Genomic DNA, 24,354 nt, shown 5'->3' on the forward strand with positions numbered 1-24,354 from the left:
AATACGGAATACCATGCTTTTCTTGCGGGTATTCCATATTGCCCTCCACGTCAACTTGGAAGGCAAAGAGCTGTTGAACTCATTCGAAGGCGTATAGGATAATGGCGCTTATCAAACTATCACTGTGTATATCCAACGTCATAGTAAACAAAGAATTGTTGTTCTATTACATTTCAATAGGAAAATACAAGATGTAAAACACACCTGTAAAAGTTTCCAGCAATAAGAAATCAGATTTTCACGTCTACCAACACAACGAATGTCACAATCACAAGGGGACTGACTATACCTAGGTAGAGTATCATGGGAACGTGAGGTAGTAGTTTCTTTCCTCTCCGCTTGGAAGCAACACATCACAGGTGAGATAATGAGGTATTCCATATTATCCGACTATTCCATAATACCCGAACTTCCTCTCTCGCTCTCTCTCTCTCTCTCTCTCTCTCTCTCTCTATATATATATATATATATATATATATATATATATATATATATATATATGGATTCAAAAGTATTTAATTATACGAGAGTCGTTCCGAAAGTAGTGCCTCCTATTTTTCATGGAAAATTAATGGAGATACATAAATAAACAGACCAATATTTCAGCTACAGACTGTCATTTTTCCACATAGTTCCCACCATTCGTTATGCACTTTTGCTTACGATGAACCAGGGCCTACATGCCGCGCTTGTGAAAATCGAAACCAGCTGAGGCTAACCACTTCCTCACAGGTTTGACAACAGCTTCTGAGTCTTGAAAATATTCGCCACATTCAGCTTTGTACACAATTCTCTGGTTGTTGTCCGGCGATCAGCTCGGATGAGTTGATCAAAACGCTCTTCATTGCGAGGGATGACAGCTGTGCAGGGTTGACCGGGCCGTGGGCTTGTCATGAACACTCTTTTCACCACCTTGAAAATGCCGCACCCATCGCCTCACATTGCTCACGTCTATTGTATCGTATAAATTAACCTTTACCAAGCGTCGATAGATCTCAATCGGCGCAATTCCTTCAGCAGTGAGGAATCCAATCACATATCGTTGTTTTATACATACGTCCATATCAGGCTTCATTTTGGAACACTCCTATGCTCGCGTCAACTACCGCAGAACAACGGAGCCAGCTGCAAATGAAAGAGAAAGGTTGAAGCATTAGCACTACACCAACGACATCTGGCACGGACATACAAAGTCAACACAAAAAATAAGAGGCATTAATTTCGGAATGACCCTCGTAAATATTCGCGATTTCTTTAAATAGTATAAAACACAGTTTCCTTTCTTTTGCAGCTTTATGGCTTAACCGAAACTGCCCCCCTATCAAGCACTCACGCTGCTTTAGTTGCAAATATCCCGAAGTTAGAAGGTAAGAACAAGAATTTGATATTATGTGAATAGGACATCTTTCTCGGACCGTTTGCGGTAGATAATCATACTTCAGAATATTCTTAATATTTTGAAAACTGTACTATGGTGTAAGTTAATAAGTATTCGTAATTAATGAAGATTGGAAGTCCATAGACATCCACCACGAACTTGAAAACAAACGAAGAAAACAGTAAAAAAAAAGTACACCCAAAACAAACAAAGGAGACAACAAGAATAAAGTACAGTCAAGCTAAAGTACGATTGTTTTATCTTGGCACGCTTCCCGCCAGTGCACTTGGTTAGCTTTTAAAGTAGTTTCTGCTAGCACTCACGTGAACGTTTTAATCCAATAGATGTCTTATTGGCTCTGTCGTGTAGGTGACGTTAATTGTCAGCCAGCCCATCAAATGAGGTCATCGCTATTTGGCGGGTATTTGAAGTGATTAGTTGCCACACGCGAAAAAGTGTGTTACAATGACTTATGACTGGTGTGGCATTTTGCTGTGTTTTCTAGTGTATTGGTGGCGTGGTAAGAACGCGTTGCAGAACAGACAGATTCATCCTTTAGGCGGGAAGCGTGCCAAGATAAAACAAACGTACTCTAGAGAAATTCCGAATAATGAACATGGCTTTATGATAAGGAAAGCCAAACTGGGTATTAATTTCGCGATAATAATATTATCATTGCTGTCAGAGGCGGATCGTGGCTATTTATGGGACTAGGTCAACCGTAATAATAAAAATAAGTAATTCATGGCATTGATATTGATCAACAAGTGTTTCTAGTGTAGTGTTACACTCCGCAGATGGAGAAATTTTAGTTTTCTTTAAAAATATTAGAACTGTTCAAAGGAGTTTATAATGTAAAATATACGTTGGCAATTGTCAAAAACATTTAAAAGAAAATATTTAACAATTTAAAACCGCTTCAAAACAAAATACACATTAAAAAGAAGGTAAATACGTGTTACAATTAAGCACGCGTGCGATTGAGGGTTAAATATGGTTGCTACGTCGAAAAACAAACGGTTGACGTAGGAGACGTGTGTGCACATGACCATAAGTTGCATCCGGTGTACGAACAAAATCTTGGGGCTGAAACATTGCCGCCCAAAATCCGCGGGTCAAAATTTCGCGTGGTTACAACTTCGCGAAATAAATCTCGCTGCCCCAAAAGTCACAGGCTGATATCTCTTCATAACAAAATCTCGCCATTACAATCTATAGGCCTATATAAGTGTCTGGGATCAAATTAATAATAATATTAGATACTCTAGAAGAAATACGAGCCTTTTGCGAACGAGATGGCGCTGGTGTTACTGATCCACATCACATGGGTATGAGTCGAAGCTAGTATGGCATAATGTTATTTGATAACTGACAGTTGAAGCTAATAAATTTGCAAAAGTGTTGAAATTCTTATAATGCCACAATTTATTGTGTCTGAAAATGAATGAACTTTGCACAAAACTGCACTATAGTTTACGATATTATTACAATAAAGGCGGAAATACTGCATATTATTACATAATTGTAAAAAAAGATAATAATAATAATAATAATAATTATTATTATTATTATTTCTAAACTTCTGAAATTCTGGTTTCCAGATCCTGAAGTAGCTAGTTCTGGCATTCTTCATCCCTCAGTTGAAGTGAAGGTAAGTCAAGATTAAAAAAAAAAAAAATAAAAAAATAAAAAAAAATACATATGGCAGTTTCAGAGTATGAATGACCAAGCTGAAGCACGCATTACAAACCTGACCTTCTTTGTTGAATATGTAATGAATCTGAATCTATTTCATTTCTTCTTACGCATCTTTTCATATATCTACTAGCATCACCTGTGCGTGTTACCGTGGAAAGTATATATATATATATATATATATATATATATATATATATATATATATATATATATATATATATATATATATATTCCCTCTCTCTCCGTGTGTAATTTTTCACTTCGTTTTGATACTGAATACGTGCAAGTGAATTCATGTAAGTAACACATTCATACAAGTAACTGATTCGTGCCAGTACGTGTTAATCAATCAGTGCATTCGTGCAAGTAAATAACATCTTCCGAAATAAAAATGTTTCATATATGAAATTTTTATCCATTTTTCATGTTCTAGTGATAAAGAAAAAAAAAACATACAATAATCTTGAGTATTCCTTTCCCAATCTCTTTGGAATATCAGTTTCAATATGATGTAATTTTTGACAAAATTTACATGGATAATACCATCAAATCCCTGTGTGTATGTGTGTATTATACATGGTAACTTTTACACATTGATATCACATTTTAATTGTTGAAACTCACAATAGCTTTCATAAATTTCAAAAAAAAAAAAAAGTAATTGTGTTGAATTCTTGAAGTTGGTGTCTTGAGCACAATACCATACCCGAAATTAATGTTGCAAGTGATTGTGGTCTTAGCAGTGGCCGTCTTTTAAAGTCTTTTACTTTGCACGAACTCTCTCACAAGGGTAAGAAACATCGCGCACATGGGTGGGTGAGATCGCGCACTACAGTGCACTACAGAAACAACCTGATTTCAAGAGAAGCAGATATAAAATATGTTTTTAGAAACAATGATACTAACGCCAGTGCCGAAGTTTCAACGACGAACTAGATCACCTTTAAAAGGAGAAGCAGCAAGGATCTCTGTGTCAATTTCCAGATTGCCCGCTTATCATTTCTCCTACTCTGTTTGGCTGCATTGGCCCTCCTACATTCTCTACTTTGTTCGGGTGCATTGGGCTGTGGGGTACTCCTTCACAACCACGCGCTCTGGTCGGTGCTGTGATCCTTAAAGTCGACCCATACATTCTGTTCAGCAGCACTGGGCCGTAAGGTGATCCTTACGTCCACCCGCTCTGTTCGACTTCACTGGGCTGTGGAGTGTCTTTACTAAAATCTAACTTGAACCATACGAATAGAGAAAAAGAAATCAGAGACTGAGCTGCATCTTCGGATGTTGTTTCTTAACAAGTTTGGTTGAGTAGCTTGTGTAGCTTTATTGTAGGTTTGTCAAGGATGTTATAAAATAGAGAATCTGTCATTACCACAAACTCTTGAAGCCATACGTCACAGTTTCGTCACTCCTACTCTGCCCACTCCGCCCAATAAGATCGCAATTTTTTTAGCCAATATTCATGGCGGAAACAAATGTAGCCAATCGGACAATGGCGGAGACGAGAGCAGCCAATCAGACGTGCCGATGCTCGGCTGTTTGTTTGGCTTCATTGATTTAATAGGATGAAGATACATGCCGGCAGATCCTCTATTTTATAACATTATTGGAGTCTGTAATAAAAGGTGGTTGATAAAACCACAAAAACTTCGTATAGTCGTTGCTCTACGACCCTGGTATCACAGAACATAGCAATACGATAACATAGAATCCGTGACGATAGTCTATATTCCGTCTTGTACCCGACATTTGATTAACACGTCAAGAAATAGTCGTTTAACGTGTCTTAGTTGAAAGCTATTTAGATTATAGTCAGTTCGGAGATTATGTTTAAATGAACGTTGTATAAGTACATATGATCATGACTGTTGTATTTGTAATGATAATTCAAGCTACACGCAAAAGACATCTCTGTTGAGTATTATAGGACGAAACATAGAATTTATGAAGTATTATTACTCTTATATTGATGTAATTAAAGAAATCAACTACTTGATTTATATTAGTTGAGGAATACTGTTATGCACTAGGGGAGCAAGGTGCATAAGGATCATATGTGGGAGCAAAGTTGTAGTCAATGAATTAATATATGAGCTATAGCTTTGAACCTTTGCTAATAGTTGCAAAGAGCGAACAATAAATCCATAGTAAGACATAACATGATATATTTGATATACAGGGTAGAAGGTAACAACACCGAAAAACTTTGAGAGAGGATTCCTTATGATATGAAAGAAAAAAGTTCTAATAAACATGGGTCGAAAAACGTCTCCTTTCAGAGTTATGAACCGCAGAATATTCGAAAAATCACGTTTTAAAATGCCTTGGCTAGAAGTTATAGGGCCTAAACCAAGCGATTTAAGGAATCACACAGGAATTAGTATGGGTTCTGTCTAAATATCCATGTTTCAGAATTCACCGGTACCAGCGAGACGAACGCAACATTAGTACTTAAAGGAGTATCCCTATACCTCAACTTCTTTTTACAATTCGTTTCGCCGATAACGAAACATGGATATTTAGATAAAGCGCATACTAGTTCCTGTGTAATTCCTTAAACGGCTTGGGATAGCCCTATAGTTTCTACGTCAGGGCGTTTTGAAACGTGAATTTTCGGCGGTTTATAACTCTGAAAGCAGGCGTGTTTTCGACCAATGTTTATTAGAACTTTTTTCTTTCATATCACATAAGGAATCACCTCCCAAAGTTTTTCGGTGTTGTTATCTTCCACCCTGTATATCTATCTACAGTATAATACGGATCTACCATTCTACAGATTTATCTACAGCATAATCTATTACTTCTACCGTCCTAAATCCTAGCTTCATTTTCACGCTTTTGACTGCTTTCTTGCGTCATGCAAAGTACTTGAAGTCTGTAGTGCGATGAAAAATTTCTCTGAATTGCCACACGTGTTTGCGAATATGAGGATAATAACACGTGATAGAGCGTATGTAAATAGGGGCATTACAACAGTAAGCGATATATTTTACTTCGGATTTTCAGATGGATATATGTCGTCCCTCTAGGAGGATCAGTAGTGGAACTGGCTGTTATAAATTGCTGAGTGCTGAGATGAAAGCTATTTCTTGGAACGCTGAGTCCCGGACGGTTTTTTGTTATTACTATTCGTCAAAGACATTACAAGTTATAACAGCCTGGGATGCCAAACCATCTACAACATAACCAACTATCATCGTGCAAAGTTTAGTTAATAACACATTTTTCATAATTGACTTGACAGAAATGCAGGTATCATTAACAATTATTATCTTTTAGGTGGTAGATATAAACACACGCAAAACTGTAGGTGTTGGTCAGAAAGGCGAGTTGTTAGCGAAAAGTCCAACAATTATGAAGGGCTATTTGAAAAGGCCAAAGGTAAGCATAGTTTTTTCTCTTCATAGCAAAATATACAAGATATTTGAATACGTAAGACTTTCACATGTATAAAGTGCAGCTTAATATTTAATGTTATTTTCACGAGAAAATTTATAACTTATAAAGATTTAGTTTCTAACTAAGGCTCGGATTACCATAACATAACATGCTTTTGCCCTTAGCATCTTTTTGCATCTCTAATTAAATATAAACATATGTTGTGGACCCAAAAATATGTTTTTCTACTGACCATAGTCATGCATATGTGAACTGTATTTTAGCTTTGGGTTATATTTAGAATTGAAGTGATATACATGCATATTTTACGTCATCTTTAGGGAAAAAGAAATACTTATGATCCAGAAACATAGTGTTTGTCAATATTGGTAATGTGGTTATTTGGGACCTTTTTTCTTAGAAATATTGTATTTTGCCATGTGTAACAAGATTTGAACAAATCAGTGCTAGAGGGTCACAGTGGTTGACCTAACGTAGGTTAAATCAGTTTGGCAAGAAATTAACACATCAGCTTCTCTCTTTCTTTCCTCCTGCAAAGATAACTGAAATCCACTTCCTTTGTTGCATTTTGGTGGGAAATATTTCCATCTGCGTCCAAAGAAGACTTTATATACAGGCAAATGAAAGAAATACTTCAAAAATATTGATAATGCATATTGAGCACGATCGGAGATACGACCCCGGCTGGATATTCCCGTTCCTATGTTGCATTTTGGTGGGAAATATTTCCATTCGTATACAGAGAAGGCTTTATATAAACGGTAAATACTGCGAAAATACTGGATTACTGGTGGTGCACATTAAGCATGATCGGAGATACGATCCTGAGTGAATATTACCTCGGATCAGCCACTGAAACCTTCATTGACTTATGATAAGTCTCTTGTTCTTCCTTTACACTCAATGTACGGATGTTTTCCGAGTATGAGAAGTATTTGACAAACTTTGAGTGAATTTTTCCCATAGAACTGACATCACTGAGTTTCGAGATGTTTAAATTCAAATGCTCTGATAGTGCGAAGTGGAGTGGTTTTGAACAGTAGCGTCAATTTAGCATTTGCTTGGGGGAAAACGGGGGAAAACTATGCGAAACTAGTAGAGCTACTGGTACATTTGACCCCATTGCTTAGCCCCAAACCGTATCATAAGGTAATAATGACTAAAAGCATATAAATAAAATGAAATTAAATAAAAGTAAAGTTACGTTCACTAGTTTGAGTTCTATATTCTCTAATACACTTTCTAATTTATATTTTAGGCAACCCAGGAGATGTTTGATTCTGATGGTTGGCTTCTTACAGGAGACATTGGGTATTTTGACGCCAATGGTCATATGTATGTCGTAGACAGGATAAAGGAAACCTTCAAATACTTAGGACATCACGTAAGTGCTGAATAATGTCCTATTCTATAGCCCTATAGTAAAAGAATCAGTAATGCTTATAAGTACCTTTAATTGCAAACACTCAGAAAAGTGTTTTTCAAACATGGACCACAAATTATTCTCGAGGGGGCCTAATTCTATTTCGGTTCTAGTAAACTCAACGCAAAATTTGTCTATTTTTTTCTTTGTTTTTAGTTTAACTTATTTCAGATCACATAGGATATGAACTTTGCAGAATGACAAATGCGCAATTTTAGTATTTGGGAATAGCCTATTTCCTCCGCAATTTTTTCAGACTCACTACCGTTAGTTCTTAAAGCATATTTTCCGTTGCGTTGCACTCCGCAACTTTTGCGTCACTGATATAGAAGGTCTTTGACATTGATGGAAAAAAACAGAAATGTAAGATTGAAATGAATTGCGTATCACACACAGTTGTAAATCTGAAATATATATGCAGTGTGCGGCAGGTATTTTAGTACAAAGTTACGTCAACAAGAAATAAGTAACAGATACTGACTATAGAGCATTTATTATTTTTTTGTGTGCTGTATGAGTGATAGCAACCACAATGGACAAGATTATTCAGCGAAACCGCTGTCAGTCCCAATAACAGCCTCTTTACTCTCGAAAGTGCCTCCGAGACAGTAATGATAGTTTCTTGATAGTGTCCGCAATTATATCCACAACAACTATCCTGACACGGGATAACATCCTTTATACTTCACGTGTTTAATGTAAGGTCTACATGCCACAATACCCAAAAATATTGTAAAATTTCTTGCGTAGAGCTATAAAATGTACTCGGGATTTGGACTTTCCCTTCACCTTTTTATTATAAAAAGTCTTCTTACGTACACAAATTATAATAAGTAATTTGTCTAATATTTAGGTAAGACGATGATAGGAGCCCGGTGACCAAGCGTCGTGGGCTTTGAGGTGAGGTACTCTCGGTGACCGTGCGTCGTGAGAGGGGTGTAGATTGGGTATCTCTCTCTCGGTGATCGTGCGTCGTGAGAAAGAGGAAAGGAACCCGATGACCAAGCGTCGTGGGTATAAGGATGGGTACCTCTCGGTGACCAAGCATCACGAGAGGGGTTTTAGGTGTTTCGATCAATCCGGGAAGATTGATGTTAGTCGAGGCGTGCAGTTCCCTTTTATCCTGTTTTGTCGGCTTCCTTCGGTAATTCTCGTCCTTCCGACTGTTGGCGATGGTGAGCGATTCCTCTTCGGGACCGTCGTCTGTTTGTTTTTATTTACTATTAACATATGTAGTTCACACGTGGTTATTGCATGACGTGTAGACATGCGGAACCTTACAATATGTATAAATAAACAAATAATTGCTCTGAAAGCCGGAATGATATTGTATGGATGTTTTTTGAAGTACTTCTCAACCACGTCCTATACGTAGTTAATAATAGTTCATTAAATTAATATCTGAGGATGTTGGCGGACTGACATATATTGGGAGTAACGTGGTCTTGAATATTGTCGATCAACATTTTGGGTAGTATGGGCTATGGGATATGGGATAGAGAGAAGTCCTGCTGAAGAACATACGTACACTCATGCGCTACAGCAGCAATACAGGGATTTACAAAAATGTTCAAGTTCTTAGTGTAAGCAACTGCGGTGACTGGCACCTTGACGAAATAAATTTCAATGCATCACGTCTCTTTCACTGCCCACGATCTCCAAGACCATCACTTAGGTTGGAAATTTGATGTGCACAATATTTGGAAGCTCTTCGTGGCTTTTACATAGCCACCGATTATTTTTCTGATTCACTTTTTGGCCCTGGACAAAATGTTTTCTGATCGGAAATAATGAAAGGGATCTAGACCCCTCCGGATGTTTCAGCTTGTTTAAGAGGCACTTTTCTCTCTCAATCGATTTGCTCTGGTCGTTCCTGTCCGCATTAATGACAATTATTCACGAAGTTTCTAGAACCACACATCGGATGGTAACCTCATCAACCTCCAGTCTTCCGGCGTGTGCCTGCATGGATTGTCCAGGATTTCCATCAATAGCAGCCTTCACACAACAGACAATTTGAGCCTCTTGATAATGTATGAGGGTCCTGACAATGTTGTTTCTTGTGGGAAATGGTAGCCGCATTGCTCCTGGCAGCCTCGAGTTTTTTTCCCGAAAAATTTTGACGTCGAATGACCAAGCGACATTCATGAAAGCACGAATATCTAAACCGGAATAGCCTGCAGCCAACGATACGATGACATCATGCCTCTTCATATCCTGAGTTAGTCAAGGTTCTTATGTGCAACATGGTTTTGTCAGTTTTGTAGCTTGTAATAAAAGTAAAATTAAGAATTCTGGGATTTAGAACTAACAAACTTATTTTAGGATTTTGTAAACTAAATTTTAGAGCAGTGTTAATGGGTTTGTGATTTGAGTTGCAAAAGAAATGAAATTGAATATGTTTCGGTTGGAAACAGATTATGACGTAAGAAGGTGAAAAGCTGGATAAAGAAAAAGGACGTTTCTAGGATGGGTAAAAGTTTATACAACACTTGCCTGGAATATTTGTTGATTTTAATTGACGATTTTTTGGGTGTATTATTAATGTTTGCTTTTAGGAACATAGAGTCTGGGCTATGAACGACCAGACAGCTTGAAGAGAAGCTTGTTATGAAAACACAAAATTACGATAAACTTACAGTGTGGAATATCTTATTGTATGAGCGCTTTTTAATAACATTATTTTTGTTGCTGGTAAAAGAGTACGCAACTAATTACGTTACCCTTAGAGACATGGCTAAAATTTAGGAGCCTGCCTTACTAAAAGTAACACAAAATTTATCATTTTTCTTTTGCTTGTTTATTCATAAGTGAAAGGAGATAATACTACAACAAAAAATATGAATCTGAAGAAATTTTAATGTTGCCATCCATAGAAATTACAGTGTTACTAGTATAACAATTCCTCCAAAATCTAAGTAAATGTAGTGACTAGAGAAACGAACTCAACTGCATTTGATTGCGTATCATGTTTTTTTTATCCTGTGAACTACTTTATAAATAACATTATTATTTAATTTTAATAACTGTGTGTTAAACTATTTTGCTTAATACAAATTAATAAACTATTATTTAGAAAGTAATTCACAGGATACCAAAACAAAATGATACGTAATCAAATGCAGTTGAGTTTGTTTCTCTAGTCGCTGCCTTTACTTAGATTTTGGGGCAAATGTTACTCTAGCAACACTGTAATTTCTATGGATGGCAACACTCAAAATTCTTCAGATTCATATTTTCTGTTGTAAAATAGCATTATCTATGCTTGTGGTAAGTTGCATTTCATTAACTCCTTTCACTTATGAATAAACAAGCAAAAGCAAAATAAATTTTGTGTTATTTTTAGTAAGGCAAACTCTTAAGTGTTAAAATTCAGTGTTGTGGAGACCTCTTTATTATATTGTTACCGTTGGTTAATTATGTTAACTTTGTTTTTGACATTTTTTTACATAGTTTTAAGGCGTTGGTTATTGGAGTTTCTAATTAAATGAATCGAAGGTAGGCTGATGAAATGCAAAGTGTGTAGGTTGGCGCTAGATAAGGTGATTTCTAGGAATGTGAACAAAGGAACAATTTGTATGTTTATTTATTAACAAATATAAATATAAAAGGAATGAGTTAAAACAACATAGATTTTTTTGTGTTTGAATGTGTAAATGAACTGTACGTTGAGCTGAAAGAAATGGGAATTTAACATATAATTTTTAACATTCATTTCATAATAAAAAATCATTGTTTATTATTTGTAATAAATAATGTTTGCTGTTTTTACAAATTTTTAATTTAACATATTATATGTCTAAAACGATATTTTCAACTTAAATTGCATTATTTATTGTGCTGGATACGATATCTTTACATTTCCATGTTTACCAGCAAAATATAAAGGACTTATAACTAAAATTAAAAGAATAATTGACAGAGATAGGACTTTAATGTATTATCGCATTAAAATATCATATTTAAAAGATGCTGATATATGTCCAAGTGACCAAATGTCTGATAGTCAGCGGTTGATTTTTAGTAGAATCACAATTTTTCAAAGGGTGTCAGTACGTTGGTGATGTCTGCTTTGTCAAAGTAGTTTTCTTCCAACCAATGTTCACTAGAAAACAAGAAAACTGTCAGGTAGTTTTCAACTTAATCAAACGTTGGTGATACCATGAATACTAGGTGGTTGAAATCAACGAAATTACAAATCATAAATTGAATCAAAAGTGAAAAATTTGTTGGTTGAAATCAATGGTTTTGACTATAATAAAATATTTGTGTCCCAAAGTTGTTTTACGCTCGAAAAACTAACTCAACCAGAAGCAACATCGTTGGATTGACCGTTTTGGTCACTTGGGTATATACCATTGAAGTGTATTGAAATACTGCTACGTGACAATCACTTAAAGGCTTATTAAACCGACGAGATGATTCCGTCGGATCCTAATTTATGTTCATTTAAGGAGCCCGCAAGGGGGGCGGGGCATTTGCCTTCTCTGAGTTTGAGATGTACACTCATGTCCAAAATGATTGTCGCATATCTATAACTGTCTTCTTGTAAGAATATAATTTGAAAATGATTTTCAGTGTACTTTCAATACTGATACTGTGTATAATCGGGAAATGTATATTTGTGGTAAATTTTATAGGAAAAGAATTATAAATACGAAAATTAGAATGAGTAAAACCAAATGTTGCTAAAGGGACAATAAAGTTTTATTTTCGTTTTATTGTTCTTATTTACTGCTCTTTTGACATGAAATTTATCACACACATGTCTTTGCCGTTATACATATACTAACATTATAAGAAATACCGGGCGAATTTGTTATCAAATTACATTCCTACAACATATTTATAGACATTTACGACAATAATTTTGGAGATGAGTGTACATATATTTTAATTAATAATATATTATTGAAAAACGCGAAAATTACTTATATTGAGGGTCTTGTCCCCGTGTAAACAACACATGAAATGACACTTGTTGTTATGTGAAAACGAATCAAACAAACAAACAAAAAACGAAAAAATAATTATTTAAGTCTTTCTTTTTAAATAAACGGTATTCTTTAAATAGTTACCCATCAGAAAAAACAATTAAAATTGTACGATATTTAAAAAGATTTCAATGTAGATATTCAGACAGTTGTATGACAAAAGCTTCTTTTGAAATTCATTTTAGATTTCTCCAAGTGAATTGGAAGGCATATTACAGACACACCCTGGAGTAATGGCTGTTGGAGTAGTTGGCGTTCCAGATCCACAATACACGTCACTTCCACGAGCTTATGTTGTCAAAAAGCCAGGGCATGAAGTTTCACAACAAGAACTCATAAAATACATTGAAGGTAAACTATATTGATAATAACTGGTTGAAACTAAACTATTGTCAAAGTAATATGGGATTACAGTATGAATAATAATATACAATTTTGTATACATAATTTTAGTTTAACGTCCCACGACTATGCTTCGAGAGTAAGGGAGGTGGTGATAATGAAATATATGATAATTAGTGTGATCAAGAAATTGCGAAAAAACGAGAAGATCTCAAGAAAACTCATGCACATTTGTTCACCACAATGTTAATTTAGTGCAGGTTGGGATCGAACCAGATGTGAGCGCTCAATTACTGGGTTCTATTATAACTACGCAAAGGAATATTCAAGAAAAATACACAAAATAGAACACTCAGAAAAACTCGCAATAAGAATAAACTTCCTTAACGTTAAACAAACATACACTCATGTCCAAAATTATTGTCGTATGTCTATAAGTGTGTTCTTGTAGGAATATAATTTGATAACGAATTAGCACGTTATTTCTTATAATGTTAGTATGTATATAATTGGCAAAGACTTGTATGTGGCAAATTTCATGTCAAAAGAGCAGTAAATAAGAACAATAAAAACACCCTGCATTAGCAACATTTTGTTCTATTCATTTTAATTTACGTATTTACAATTCTTTTCCTATGAAATTTACCACGAATATACATTTTCCAATTATACACATAGTATCAATATTAAAAACACCTGGCAAAATTATTCTCAAATTATATTCTTACAAGAAGACAGGTATAGATATGCGACAATCATTATGGACGTGAGTGTACAAGTAACAAAAATGTAGCAAATGAGGAAATGTGTAATCAAAACCTCTAAATATTCAAATACGTAAAACAAGAACACTAGCCAAAAAAAATAAAGTTATATTTGAAAACTACTCCAGAATTTAAATGATGAAACTAAAGTGTGTTAGTTGATTGGCTGATTTAGTGTTTAGTGTTTAATGTCAATACACCTGTTGGAATAATGAGCTTTAAATTAATGGAAGATGTTGATCAAAGAGTCTCATTTTGAGGGATATAATCTGGAAAGTCTGCGAAATCTGGCAGAGGAAAATGTCGTATGTACTACGCATGGTGAGGCAAGAAGGCTTTAGGAACAAAATCTTCTAGGAATGTACATAATGAGTAAAATATTCCGCAGGTTTTTTTCTCGTAACAGTTATCATCTGAATGAGGCAAGCCATAAGATCACAAAATCACTTCAGCAATAAAGTTTACCCCTTTGCTTTAAATAATGTTGCCAGATAGAGGACAGGTCTTTCTCTTTGTTATATATAACAAGCATCAATTACCCGCTTGGCTGTGTTAAAATAACAAAAATAAGTAATACGTTCAGTTAGTCAGTCAATTTTTACTATTACTGAAATGCTCTCTAATCGATAGAAACTTAGAAAATATAATGAAAAATCAGAAAATAATATACAACGTATTCCTATCTCTTAGTATTCCGATACTTTGTATTGCTATCTCTGCGAGACCCATCTTGATATTGTCCTCCCACCTGCGCCTAGGTCTTCCTAATTGTCGTTTTCCGATTGGTCTTACCGCTAACACTTTGAAAGCGTTTCTACTTTCTTCCATTCTGGTTACATGACCTGCCCACCTAAGCCTCCTAGATTTGACGACCCTAACAATGTTGGGTAAACCGTATAAATTATGTAATTCCTCGTTATGAAGTTTCCGCCATTCCCCATTCTCGTTCCTCTTGGGTCCGAATATTCGTCTCAGGATCTTGTTCTCAAATACTTTCAGTCTATGTTCTTCCCTCAGAGTAAGCGACCATGTTTCGCAACCATACAGAACAACAGACATGATTATCGTTTTGTATATTTTAAGCTTCAAATTCCTCGACAGAATTCGCGACGACAAGAGATTTTGAACCGAATAGTAACACGAATTCCCTGCTTTTAGTCGACATTTAAATTTCTTCGTGAATATGATTTTCGTCTGTTAATATTGATCCTAGATATTTGGAAGTATCCACTTTATCAAAAGTATTATTTCATATTTTAACGCATCCACAATTTGCCGTATTACGGTCCCGACGCACTTCCATGTATTTAGTTTTCTTTGCATTTACTTCTAAACCCATGTCCCTGCAAGCGTTTAATAAGATCTCTGTATTTTTTTCTATTGTTCTCCTATCATCCCCTATTAAATTTACATCATCAGCATATGCCATAACCTGGTAAATACCGTTCAACTGTAGGCCCTGGTTGCTATCTTTGATTTTCCTTATAACGTATTCCAGCACAAAGTTAAATAATAATGTATATATATATATATATATATATATATATATATATATATATATATATATATATATATATATATATATATATATAGATAGATAGATAGATAGATAGATAGATAGATAGGTATAGATATAGATATAGATATAATATACAAATTATGTACAAATATATACATACATACGTGTAAATTAACTACTAGGGGACTGTTGTGAGCTGAATTTGGATTTAAACGGCATCGGAAGTGTCACTGTTCATCTGAGTGGCCCCGAAAGCTCTGGATTCGGCACTATTATCAGTCATTTTCGATCATTTTAAAAATATATTTTCCCTTCTCCCTCTTCTAAGTTACACCGTCAAACTGGAATGACAAACATCATCCTAGGTCCGAGCCTTATTTATGTGACAAATTTGATCGAAATCTGTTGTGTGGTCCAAGAGGTATGAAATCACAAGCATAGTAGTCACTTTCAATTTTATAATATAGATAGATTAGTCCATCTCGTTGAAGATTTTATCCCAGTATCACGCTGTTCACACATTGTCCTGGTTTTCAGTCGTGGCAGTTTTCCACATTTTTTTTTATACTCCATGCTCATTAGTTTTTTTAATTTTTGGTTTTACAAACTTTTACTCCAACAATGGTCTCTTAAATTTATAATACAACTGAAAGATTGATAAAGCGTATCACAGCACAGCATACACTTCATTTATAACTTTTGGATCTAAGTTGCCCGTTACTTTCCTAGCCACCATTAACTATACACCCAGCAGGAATGAAATTAAAAATTGATCCTGTGTCGATTAAATATTTTATACCAAGAGGAGAAGTGAAAATAAACCTCCCACAAAAGCATCCTACTTTGGTAGATTTGCCTTCTACCAAAGTGACTCGGATTGTAAAAGCACAAAAACAATAGTCTTAAATACGGCAACCTGTGTATAATACCGCTTTTCTGTGACTTTTAAATATCATTTGATAAATAGCGTACAAGAATATTGCAGAATATGAAGAAGTTTTGTTTTATATTGTAAATTACATGAATTGTACTAGGAGATAACAACTTATTGCAGGACTCTTATTTCTTAAAAAAATAATAATGTCACAAAATAGAATTCCGTTCTTAATTACAGAGATGTAAAATCACTAAGCCTTCAAATGACATTACTTACATGTCTTAGCCACAACAGCTGAATGATAGAAATGTATACTTAATAAGTACCTTAATATTGTAATTATATAATCCTTTAAATCATTAATACTGTTCTGACCAGAGTATATGCGTATTTATTAAAATTAAAATAAGTCGTAACAGTTTCAATAATAGTGTTGCCACGAGACGAGACGAGATGAGACTTCAGACTGTCTCGTCTCGTGCAAAACATGTCCCGTATCGTGTCTCGTCTCGAAAAAAATGTGCTCGTCCCGTCTCGTGTCTCGTCTCGAGAGGTTCTGTCCCGTCTCGTCTCGTTTTGTCTCGTCTTGTCTCGTAAAAATATCGCAGCATACCATGGGAACGAAAGTAAAATGTAGCAGGTTGCACCATGCTAATCAAGATACAACTAAGTTACAAGCATTACCTAGAACACACAAGACAAGAAATTTCACGGTAGCTACACTGTGAAGCTTTCACCTCTGGTGTATGTGGTACTCGGTTCGATCTCGTTTAGTGCCATGTGAGCTTTGTGGTGGACAAACATTGAATGTGTGTGGGGACCGCGGTGGCTCAGTGGTAGAGCGTTCACCTCTAGTGCTTGGGGTCTCGGGTTCGATCCCAACCCCCACCAAGTGAACTTTGTGGTGGACAAACACCGTGTGCGTGGGTTTTCTCGGGGCTCTCCCGTTTCCTCTCACTTTCTTCATTACTCATTGTTCATTCATTACTCATCATCAGTGTCTCCTTTAGCCTAACCGGCATAACCGCGGGACATAAAACTCAAAGATTTCATTTCATTTCATTTCATTTTTCGAGTGTGTGTTTTTTCTCGAAGTTGTCTAGTATCCTTCCACTTTCTTCATTCCACTAATTTTTCCATCATCATCCATTCGGCCAAAGTTGCCTAAAGGTCTTAAAAATAAATTCAAATAAGCTCACAAGGCAAGGACAAATAGTTTACGAGATAATATATCTCTGCTTTTAGTTGTCTGAGGCTTCTCGACACTGGCTTTTTTTTTTTTTACATTCTGAAACATTGAAATTTGAGAGAGAGAGAGAGAGAGAGAGAGAGAGAGAGAGAGAGAGAGAGAGATGGAATGATATATAGATAAATAGAGAGATAGATATGTGTGTACACTTTGATTTCATATATTCCAGTCTTTAGGTTTCACAGTGTTAATCCATATCAATCCAAAAACTACTTTCTATTTTAGCATGTTTAGATTTGTTGCAATTATTCTTTTTTTTTTAAAAAAAAAAAGCTCAGAACCAAATAATTTTATTGTGTAATGGAAAGTATTTGATTGAAATTTTCTTTTACTGCACAGTAAGCTCTACTTAAAGTGCCATAGTAATGGGAGCTGAACGACACATCGGAAGAAAGAATGGTTAGGGCCAGTCTTCACCTCCATGGTTCAAATCTGTTCCCATAACCGAGGGGTGTGTGCTACTATGTGGTGGTTGCCCCGTTTGTGTAACAAACTCATGACAGTACACCCAGATTAGCTAGTGGTCTAAAAAAAAGTTGATTTTTGGGTGGCCATTTTAGATTAAAGTTTCTTATATTGTCGTGATCTATTCGCAATCATACAACGTACATCTTCATACCAAGCAGAGCGGTCTGCGGCGATAGACCATCGGCTTCAAGGCCCCGGGTTGAGTCCCGGAAGGGTCATGTGTATGGTTTTTAATAGCATTTGTGTTTTCGTATTGTGTCAGGGGGGAAATAGTACGGGATAAAAGGATTTCAGTCTGAAAAAATTGGAGAGAATATCCTCCCCAGGATACTTTCATGGGAGTAAGGAATTAGTAAAAATATAGTATATACATTTTATAGCAGGTTTTAAAATATGGTTTGAGTATCCTATTTCTTTTCTGTTAATTATGTTCTTCAATGTTCTAATTTTGATCATTCTCATGATATTTTCTGCTTTCAACGGAGTTCCATGAATACTATACCAAATGTTCTTTACACTCTGCAAGAAACCATTTCTGAAGATAATTCAGGTCCTAATGAATATTATTCACTAGGAAAGAGAAGTATTCCCCTCCTCTGAACATGGAAGCAGAGGGCAATTTCGCACTCTGGTCAGATCAAACATTTCCGCGTAACAAAACGAAGGTCCCCCTGTAAAACCTCTTCATCTAAGGTGTTATTATTAGTATCATAAATTTTCTGAAAGCAAACTATTTGAAGGGTTCGTCGATAATATCTTTGCTTTCTTTGTCCTTCGCCCGCCTTCCAAACGAAGAGGTGAATTTTACAACATGACTGCTGTATAATAAGCGAGCGATTGGTAAAATGGTAAAAGTGTGTTTTTGTGTATGTGTGTGTGAGAGAGAGAGAAAGAGAGAAGACAAAATTTTAGTTGCAAGATGACATACTTCAATTGCCGTTTTCGGTTCATATAGCAGAAAGAATACCGCCACCAGAGAATAAAGACAAGTGTAGTCTGTTCTGTTCTCTTCCGCTATCTCAGCCAGAACTTTCAACTACAGCCTGTAATGAGTGTAGACCTTGCCCAGTTTTCAAATTGAATAGATGGTGGTGGTAGTTCGGTTTCTTGACCTTGTAAAAATCTTCCCTGTCTTTGATTTTGTTTGTCACCATTCCAGCCAGAAATAAAAAAAAAGAGAATTCCTCAGTTTACAGCAAGGGGAATTGGGGACAAGACATTAAGGATAATATTCCTGGAAGCTCACGTATCACGATTGTTTCATTCAATAGACAGAGGACACTTTTCTATGAAGGCTTTTCAACATGTTTTCTCACAAAGGGGATTTTCCTTTTGCAATCTATATGACCACTGGGAATTTCAATCTTGGCCATTCCCGCCAGCGTTTTGATTTTCGAGACACGAGACGAGACGAGACATTTCAGAGACGTCTCGTCTCGTGTCGTGTCTCGTCTAAAAGGGTTGTGTCTCGTCTCGTTTACGAGACGAGACACGAGAAATGTCTCGTCTCGTGGCAACACTATTCAATAATTTAACGTTATTTTCATTAGACGTTAATTAGCAGAAATATTTTTATATGTAATACTAAATTAAAATTGACAGTGTATAATTTTAATTGTTTCATTTTATAATTTTAATTTTTTGGTATAACTGCTTTTCATAATTATTGTTACTTTCATTTTTCTGTTTTATTATTATAATTATTATTATTATTATTATTATTATTATTATTATTATTATTACTGTAATAAATTATTCCAAAGATAAGTTAAGTTTTAAGTTTCCTATCAATTTAATATTCTAGCAGATAACTTTACTTTTATTGCTTCAAAATTAACTGATATTTGGAATAATTTATTAAAATAATAATAATAATAATAATAAAAGAGAAAAGTAATAATAATTATAAAGAAGTATAATTATAAATACAAATTTAAAATGAAACAGTAAACAATGAATGATTATTACATATTAAAAATTTAAAATTATAAAATGAAACAATTAAAATTATACAACAATTCACATTATACAACCTTCACCTGACTGATGAATCTTTTAGAATAGCAATTGCGTTAAGACTGGGAGCAGATATTTGCGAACCCCATAAATGCCAAGCGTGCAAAAATCCTGTTGACAAAAAAGGACTACATGGTCTCTCCTGCATAAAAAGCACAGGTAGACATCCTCGACACTCGAGCTGCAACGACATCATTGTGAGAGCACTCATCTCCGCAGGTGTACCGGCAATAAGGGAGCCAAATGGCTGTAGTAGAACAGATGGAAAAAGACCAGATGGGATGTCCTTAATTCCTTGGAAGAAAGGTAAAGCCTTAATTTGGGACTTCACATGCACAGACACTTTTGCACCTTCCAACCTTCCTTTCTCTTCAATCCAGGCGGGCAATGCAGCAGGTCGGAAAGAGATAGAGAAAAGAAGGAAATACAACAACCTTATGGAAAAATATCAATTCGTACCAGTTGCAGTTGAATCCGGTGGCTCGTGGGGAAGGGAAGGCCTAAACTTTATAAAGGAAGTAGGAAAACGCATCACACAGTTATCCGGTGATGAAAGGGCAACCAGCTTCCTAATTCAAAGAATAAGCATGGCGGTGCAGAGAGGTAATGTAGCTTCAATACTAGGAACCATACCTCCTGGTAAAGCACTGGAGGAGATTTTCTTACTTTAAAAACAAGAGTAATGTGTCCATATTGTTGTATACTAATTATTTTTCATTGTTATTCATTATTCTTTCAACTGCAACAATGTAATTTTAATTTATTCATGTTGATTCATTACGTGAGAAGATAATTTGATCTGAAATATTTCCTGTTGCACACGTTTAAAATACCTTCCATATATTTTTGCATAGTTTGCATCATTATGCGTGAGATGTGCTTGTTAATGTATACATAACTAGTTAGTACCATCAACATTTTATGTTCAAGCAAATCAGTTTTGTAACGCCCCCATCCGTAGCCTAGCGGACAAGGTGGGAAAAACCAATCCAGCCTGGCCTCAGAAGGGGCTTTACACGAGCAAGCATCCGGATAGCTCAGGCTGTTGTTTCAATTCGGAAATCCAGAGGAGTAATAGTTCACAAATTAACAGTAAATATGTATATATATATATATAAACAAATAACAACACAACCAATTCAGGAAATAAATGTTTATTACAAATAAATTACAATAATTAATCTGTCTTCTCGCTGCCAAGTCAAAATTCTGGATTCAATAATAATTATTTTATTTCTCAGTTTGAGAAAAGAAAAAAATATTTAATATAATTCAAAGAATTGTTCGCTGAATCGTAAATCTTTAAAATTGAATAATAAAGCAAATTCTCCTGTCAAGTCAGGAACCTCTGAAGTTTGACGCAAATATTCGAGGCCAATCAAGGACCTCTCACACTTAACTCTAATGTGAACACTCAAGGCCAGTCTAGGACCTCTCTTGTCTAGTACTAATATATTCCTTTCTTTAAGAATAAGAAATAAATTTGTGCCTTTAATCGAGTGAAGATTTCCCTTTCTTACAACCGAAGGAAAAGTTTCATAAATTCTTATCATAAAAAGAAATTATTCTTATTAATTTGTCGCAATTTAGTTTGAAAATAGAAAATTCCCGACGAAAAACAACTGCAAACAACTTTGCTATACTCAATTGAATGCGTTCCAACATCGAAACATCTGAAACACAAACCGGTCAAACATACTCCAAACAGTACGAACAAGTCAAACGAAGTTTTCTTTTTTAAAGAAAAAAGAATCAAATTTTACTATCAATTCTTCAGAATTCAAAAACAGCATTAATAAGCCTTTCGGATTTTACTCTTTGAATCAAAAACATGAATTTCAGACCTGTAATAAACATAGGATGAATAGCACATTTCATAGGTTTCGGGTACAAATCCCTCCACCTTTGTTCCCCTGGATTTGCCGAGCTTATTCACGATAATTATTCCACTGAAAACCTAACCAAATGGAGCCAACAAGACAACCCACAGAATACACATAAAGACGTAGACAGACAATCTAATAGAAAAATTGAAAATTAACTCACCTCTGAAAATCCACGTTTTTACCTCAACTTTCAGTAGTTTCTCTGCCCTCAATTGTCTCGGACTCTCTTATCAAAACAAGAATATTCCACTGTAACGTGAGGTTATGCTCAGGATTCAATTTAAATGATCTCAATTCAATTAAAAACTCAATTGAGAAAATGGGACGTAGATCCACAATTTCCCACATTCACGAAATCGAGAAAAAATATATACACAATTATAATTACGTGATTCTGACTATTACTCATGCACCTTTCTGCAATTTGCTTGCTAATAGAAGCAGAGAGAACTAAACCAAGCCTCCCTTCCAACACTTTTATCGAATTTCCAAGCAACACTATTTTCACTAATTTTTCAAAAATACGCAAATACACTAAATATTGCAGAAAATGAAATATCACTATAATCATAATCCTCACTTGTAATGGATATTCTTATTTCCTTCTATAACACACTCTTCTACAAACGAAGACTTCAATACAAGAAACGTGAACCAACACGAAACGTCCATTTAGATTCATAATCCATTCGAACAGCTTAATCCCTCCAGATGTTACCCGTTCATACCACACAGCCCAAGTCAGCTAGCCGAGGCCAGCTACTTGCGGCCGCAAAGCCGTGACCATGCGCAGTCAACGACCAGCGCATAAGCCAAGACCTTGATATTTCTCGGTTACGAAAGGCAAAGGAAATCTTCTCACAAACGTTATTTTTACATTTAATTCTTTCTCTCTTAATTAAAAAAATTCGCAGATGATTCTTTTGTATAAGCTTATGTCTCTTGCTGTAACACATAATATTAAATACAATAATAGTAATTTTACCATTTTCCTTATCGAAGATTTTACATTTTTTATTTTTATAATTTCTTCTTTTTTTTTTCCTGTGACTTGTAACGGGCACGTTACAAACTCGCCGCCCTGGAAAAGAAAAATTCTCAAACCAAGAATTTTTCGACGTCTTCTTCTTGGCACGCTACGGAATACAAAAAGATTATAAGACACAAATTTTAAACAAACATATATAAACAACATACATAACAATCTACCAATAAAGTTTTTTATACACCCTACTCTATCTGATATCACGTCTTTATATTTAGACTTTATAGAATCAATGAAAGAGATCACCTCTGGTTCATTGAATCTCCAAGAATCCCGATTATCATTTTGGTTTTTCAACTGTGTGCATTCCGGATTTTTCACCTGCATGGTAGTCTGATCATGTAAACTATCGGATGTACGAGGCTCGTCCGAAATAAACTTTTTATTTCTCTGAATCAACTTGTGAAAGTTTTCAGCTTGATCTATATCAATATCCGAAACTTCAGAGCCGCTGCTACCATCTAAAGAATTCAGTTTATCCACTTTATTCACTGGACCACTGCTATGACTAAGCTCCACTTTCTTTTCAGCTAAGTTAGTATCCGGAGTTCCCACTAAAGTTTTATTCTTTAATCCTTTCTTCCTACGATTTCTACGCTTGCTTTTCTTTCCACTAGCTTTCGCATCGGGTTTCACAACACTATCTTGCTCCTTATCTGGCAACCTAGCATTGCTCGCCGAATGTTCACTATGACCAAGTTCAACATTAAGAACTGCAGATGTTAAATCGACAACTAAAGGTTGACTCGAATTTTCTTTTGAACTACTATTTCCTAATTTGTCCATTAACCGAGAATTCGCAATGCACTGTCCCGAATTCTCTAAGTTAATTTCGGATATTTCATTTGCACCACTCTGATTTCCATAAAAATTATCAATAACTGAGACACAACTGCCCTCTGAAGATGAATTATTATACTGAGTCCCAACTGGATTTGTAACTTCGGACCTTTCAATCGCACCACCCAGTGTTTTCCCAAAATTCATACGACTTTCATCCTTCCACATGGATTCAATGGAATCTTCAATTTTTCGAACGTCTCCAACTTCTGAATCAATCATAGATCTCAGATGATTCAGCTGGATAGCACTAGGCGCTGGAATTTCTAATAATTTGGATTCAAAATCTAAATAATCCAAATCACACTGAATACTCGCATCTTTTTTCCGAAAATTAAATCCATCTTCACAAATAAAAATCGATACCATAAAGTTCGAAACAGAAGAACTATCTCGTTTAGTAGAGTGATGATCAGTTATCATTACATCCCTTTGGCCAGACTCATCACCAGATTTAAA

The 24,354-nt window shown here is 35.3% G+C and overlaps 1 protein-coding gene across 1 annotated transcript in view; it reads left to right on the top strand.

Annotated features, from left to right (window-relative positions):
* Nucleotides 1–24,354, top strand: part of LOC145675947 (uncharacterized) — a 51,058-nt gene that overhangs the window by 21,026 nt on the left and 5,678 nt on the right. Inside the window, exons 7-12 of the mRNA XM_081746762.1 lie at nucleotides 1,292–1,367; nucleotides 2,980–3,029; nucleotides 6,353–6,454; nucleotides 7,731–7,856; nucleotides 13,075–13,240; nucleotides 20,173–20,727. Coding sequence (XP_081602888.1) covers nucleotides 1,292–1,367; nucleotides 2,980–3,029; nucleotides 6,353–6,454; nucleotides 7,731–7,856; nucleotides 13,075–13,240; nucleotides 20,173–20,727 — 1,075 coding nt within the window. The remainder of the gene's footprint in view (nucleotides 1–1,291; nucleotides 1,368–2,979; nucleotides 3,030–6,352; nucleotides 6,455–7,730; nucleotides 7,857–13,074; nucleotides 13,241–20,172; nucleotides 20,728–24,354) is intronic.

This window comes from Thermobia domestica, chromosome 18 (assembly GCF_964235325.1).
Source record: "Thermobia domestica chromosome 18, izTheDome1.hap1.1, whole genome shotgun sequence".
NCBI lineage: Eukaryota > Metazoa > Arthropoda > Insecta > Zygentoma > Lepismatidae > Thermobia > Thermobia domestica.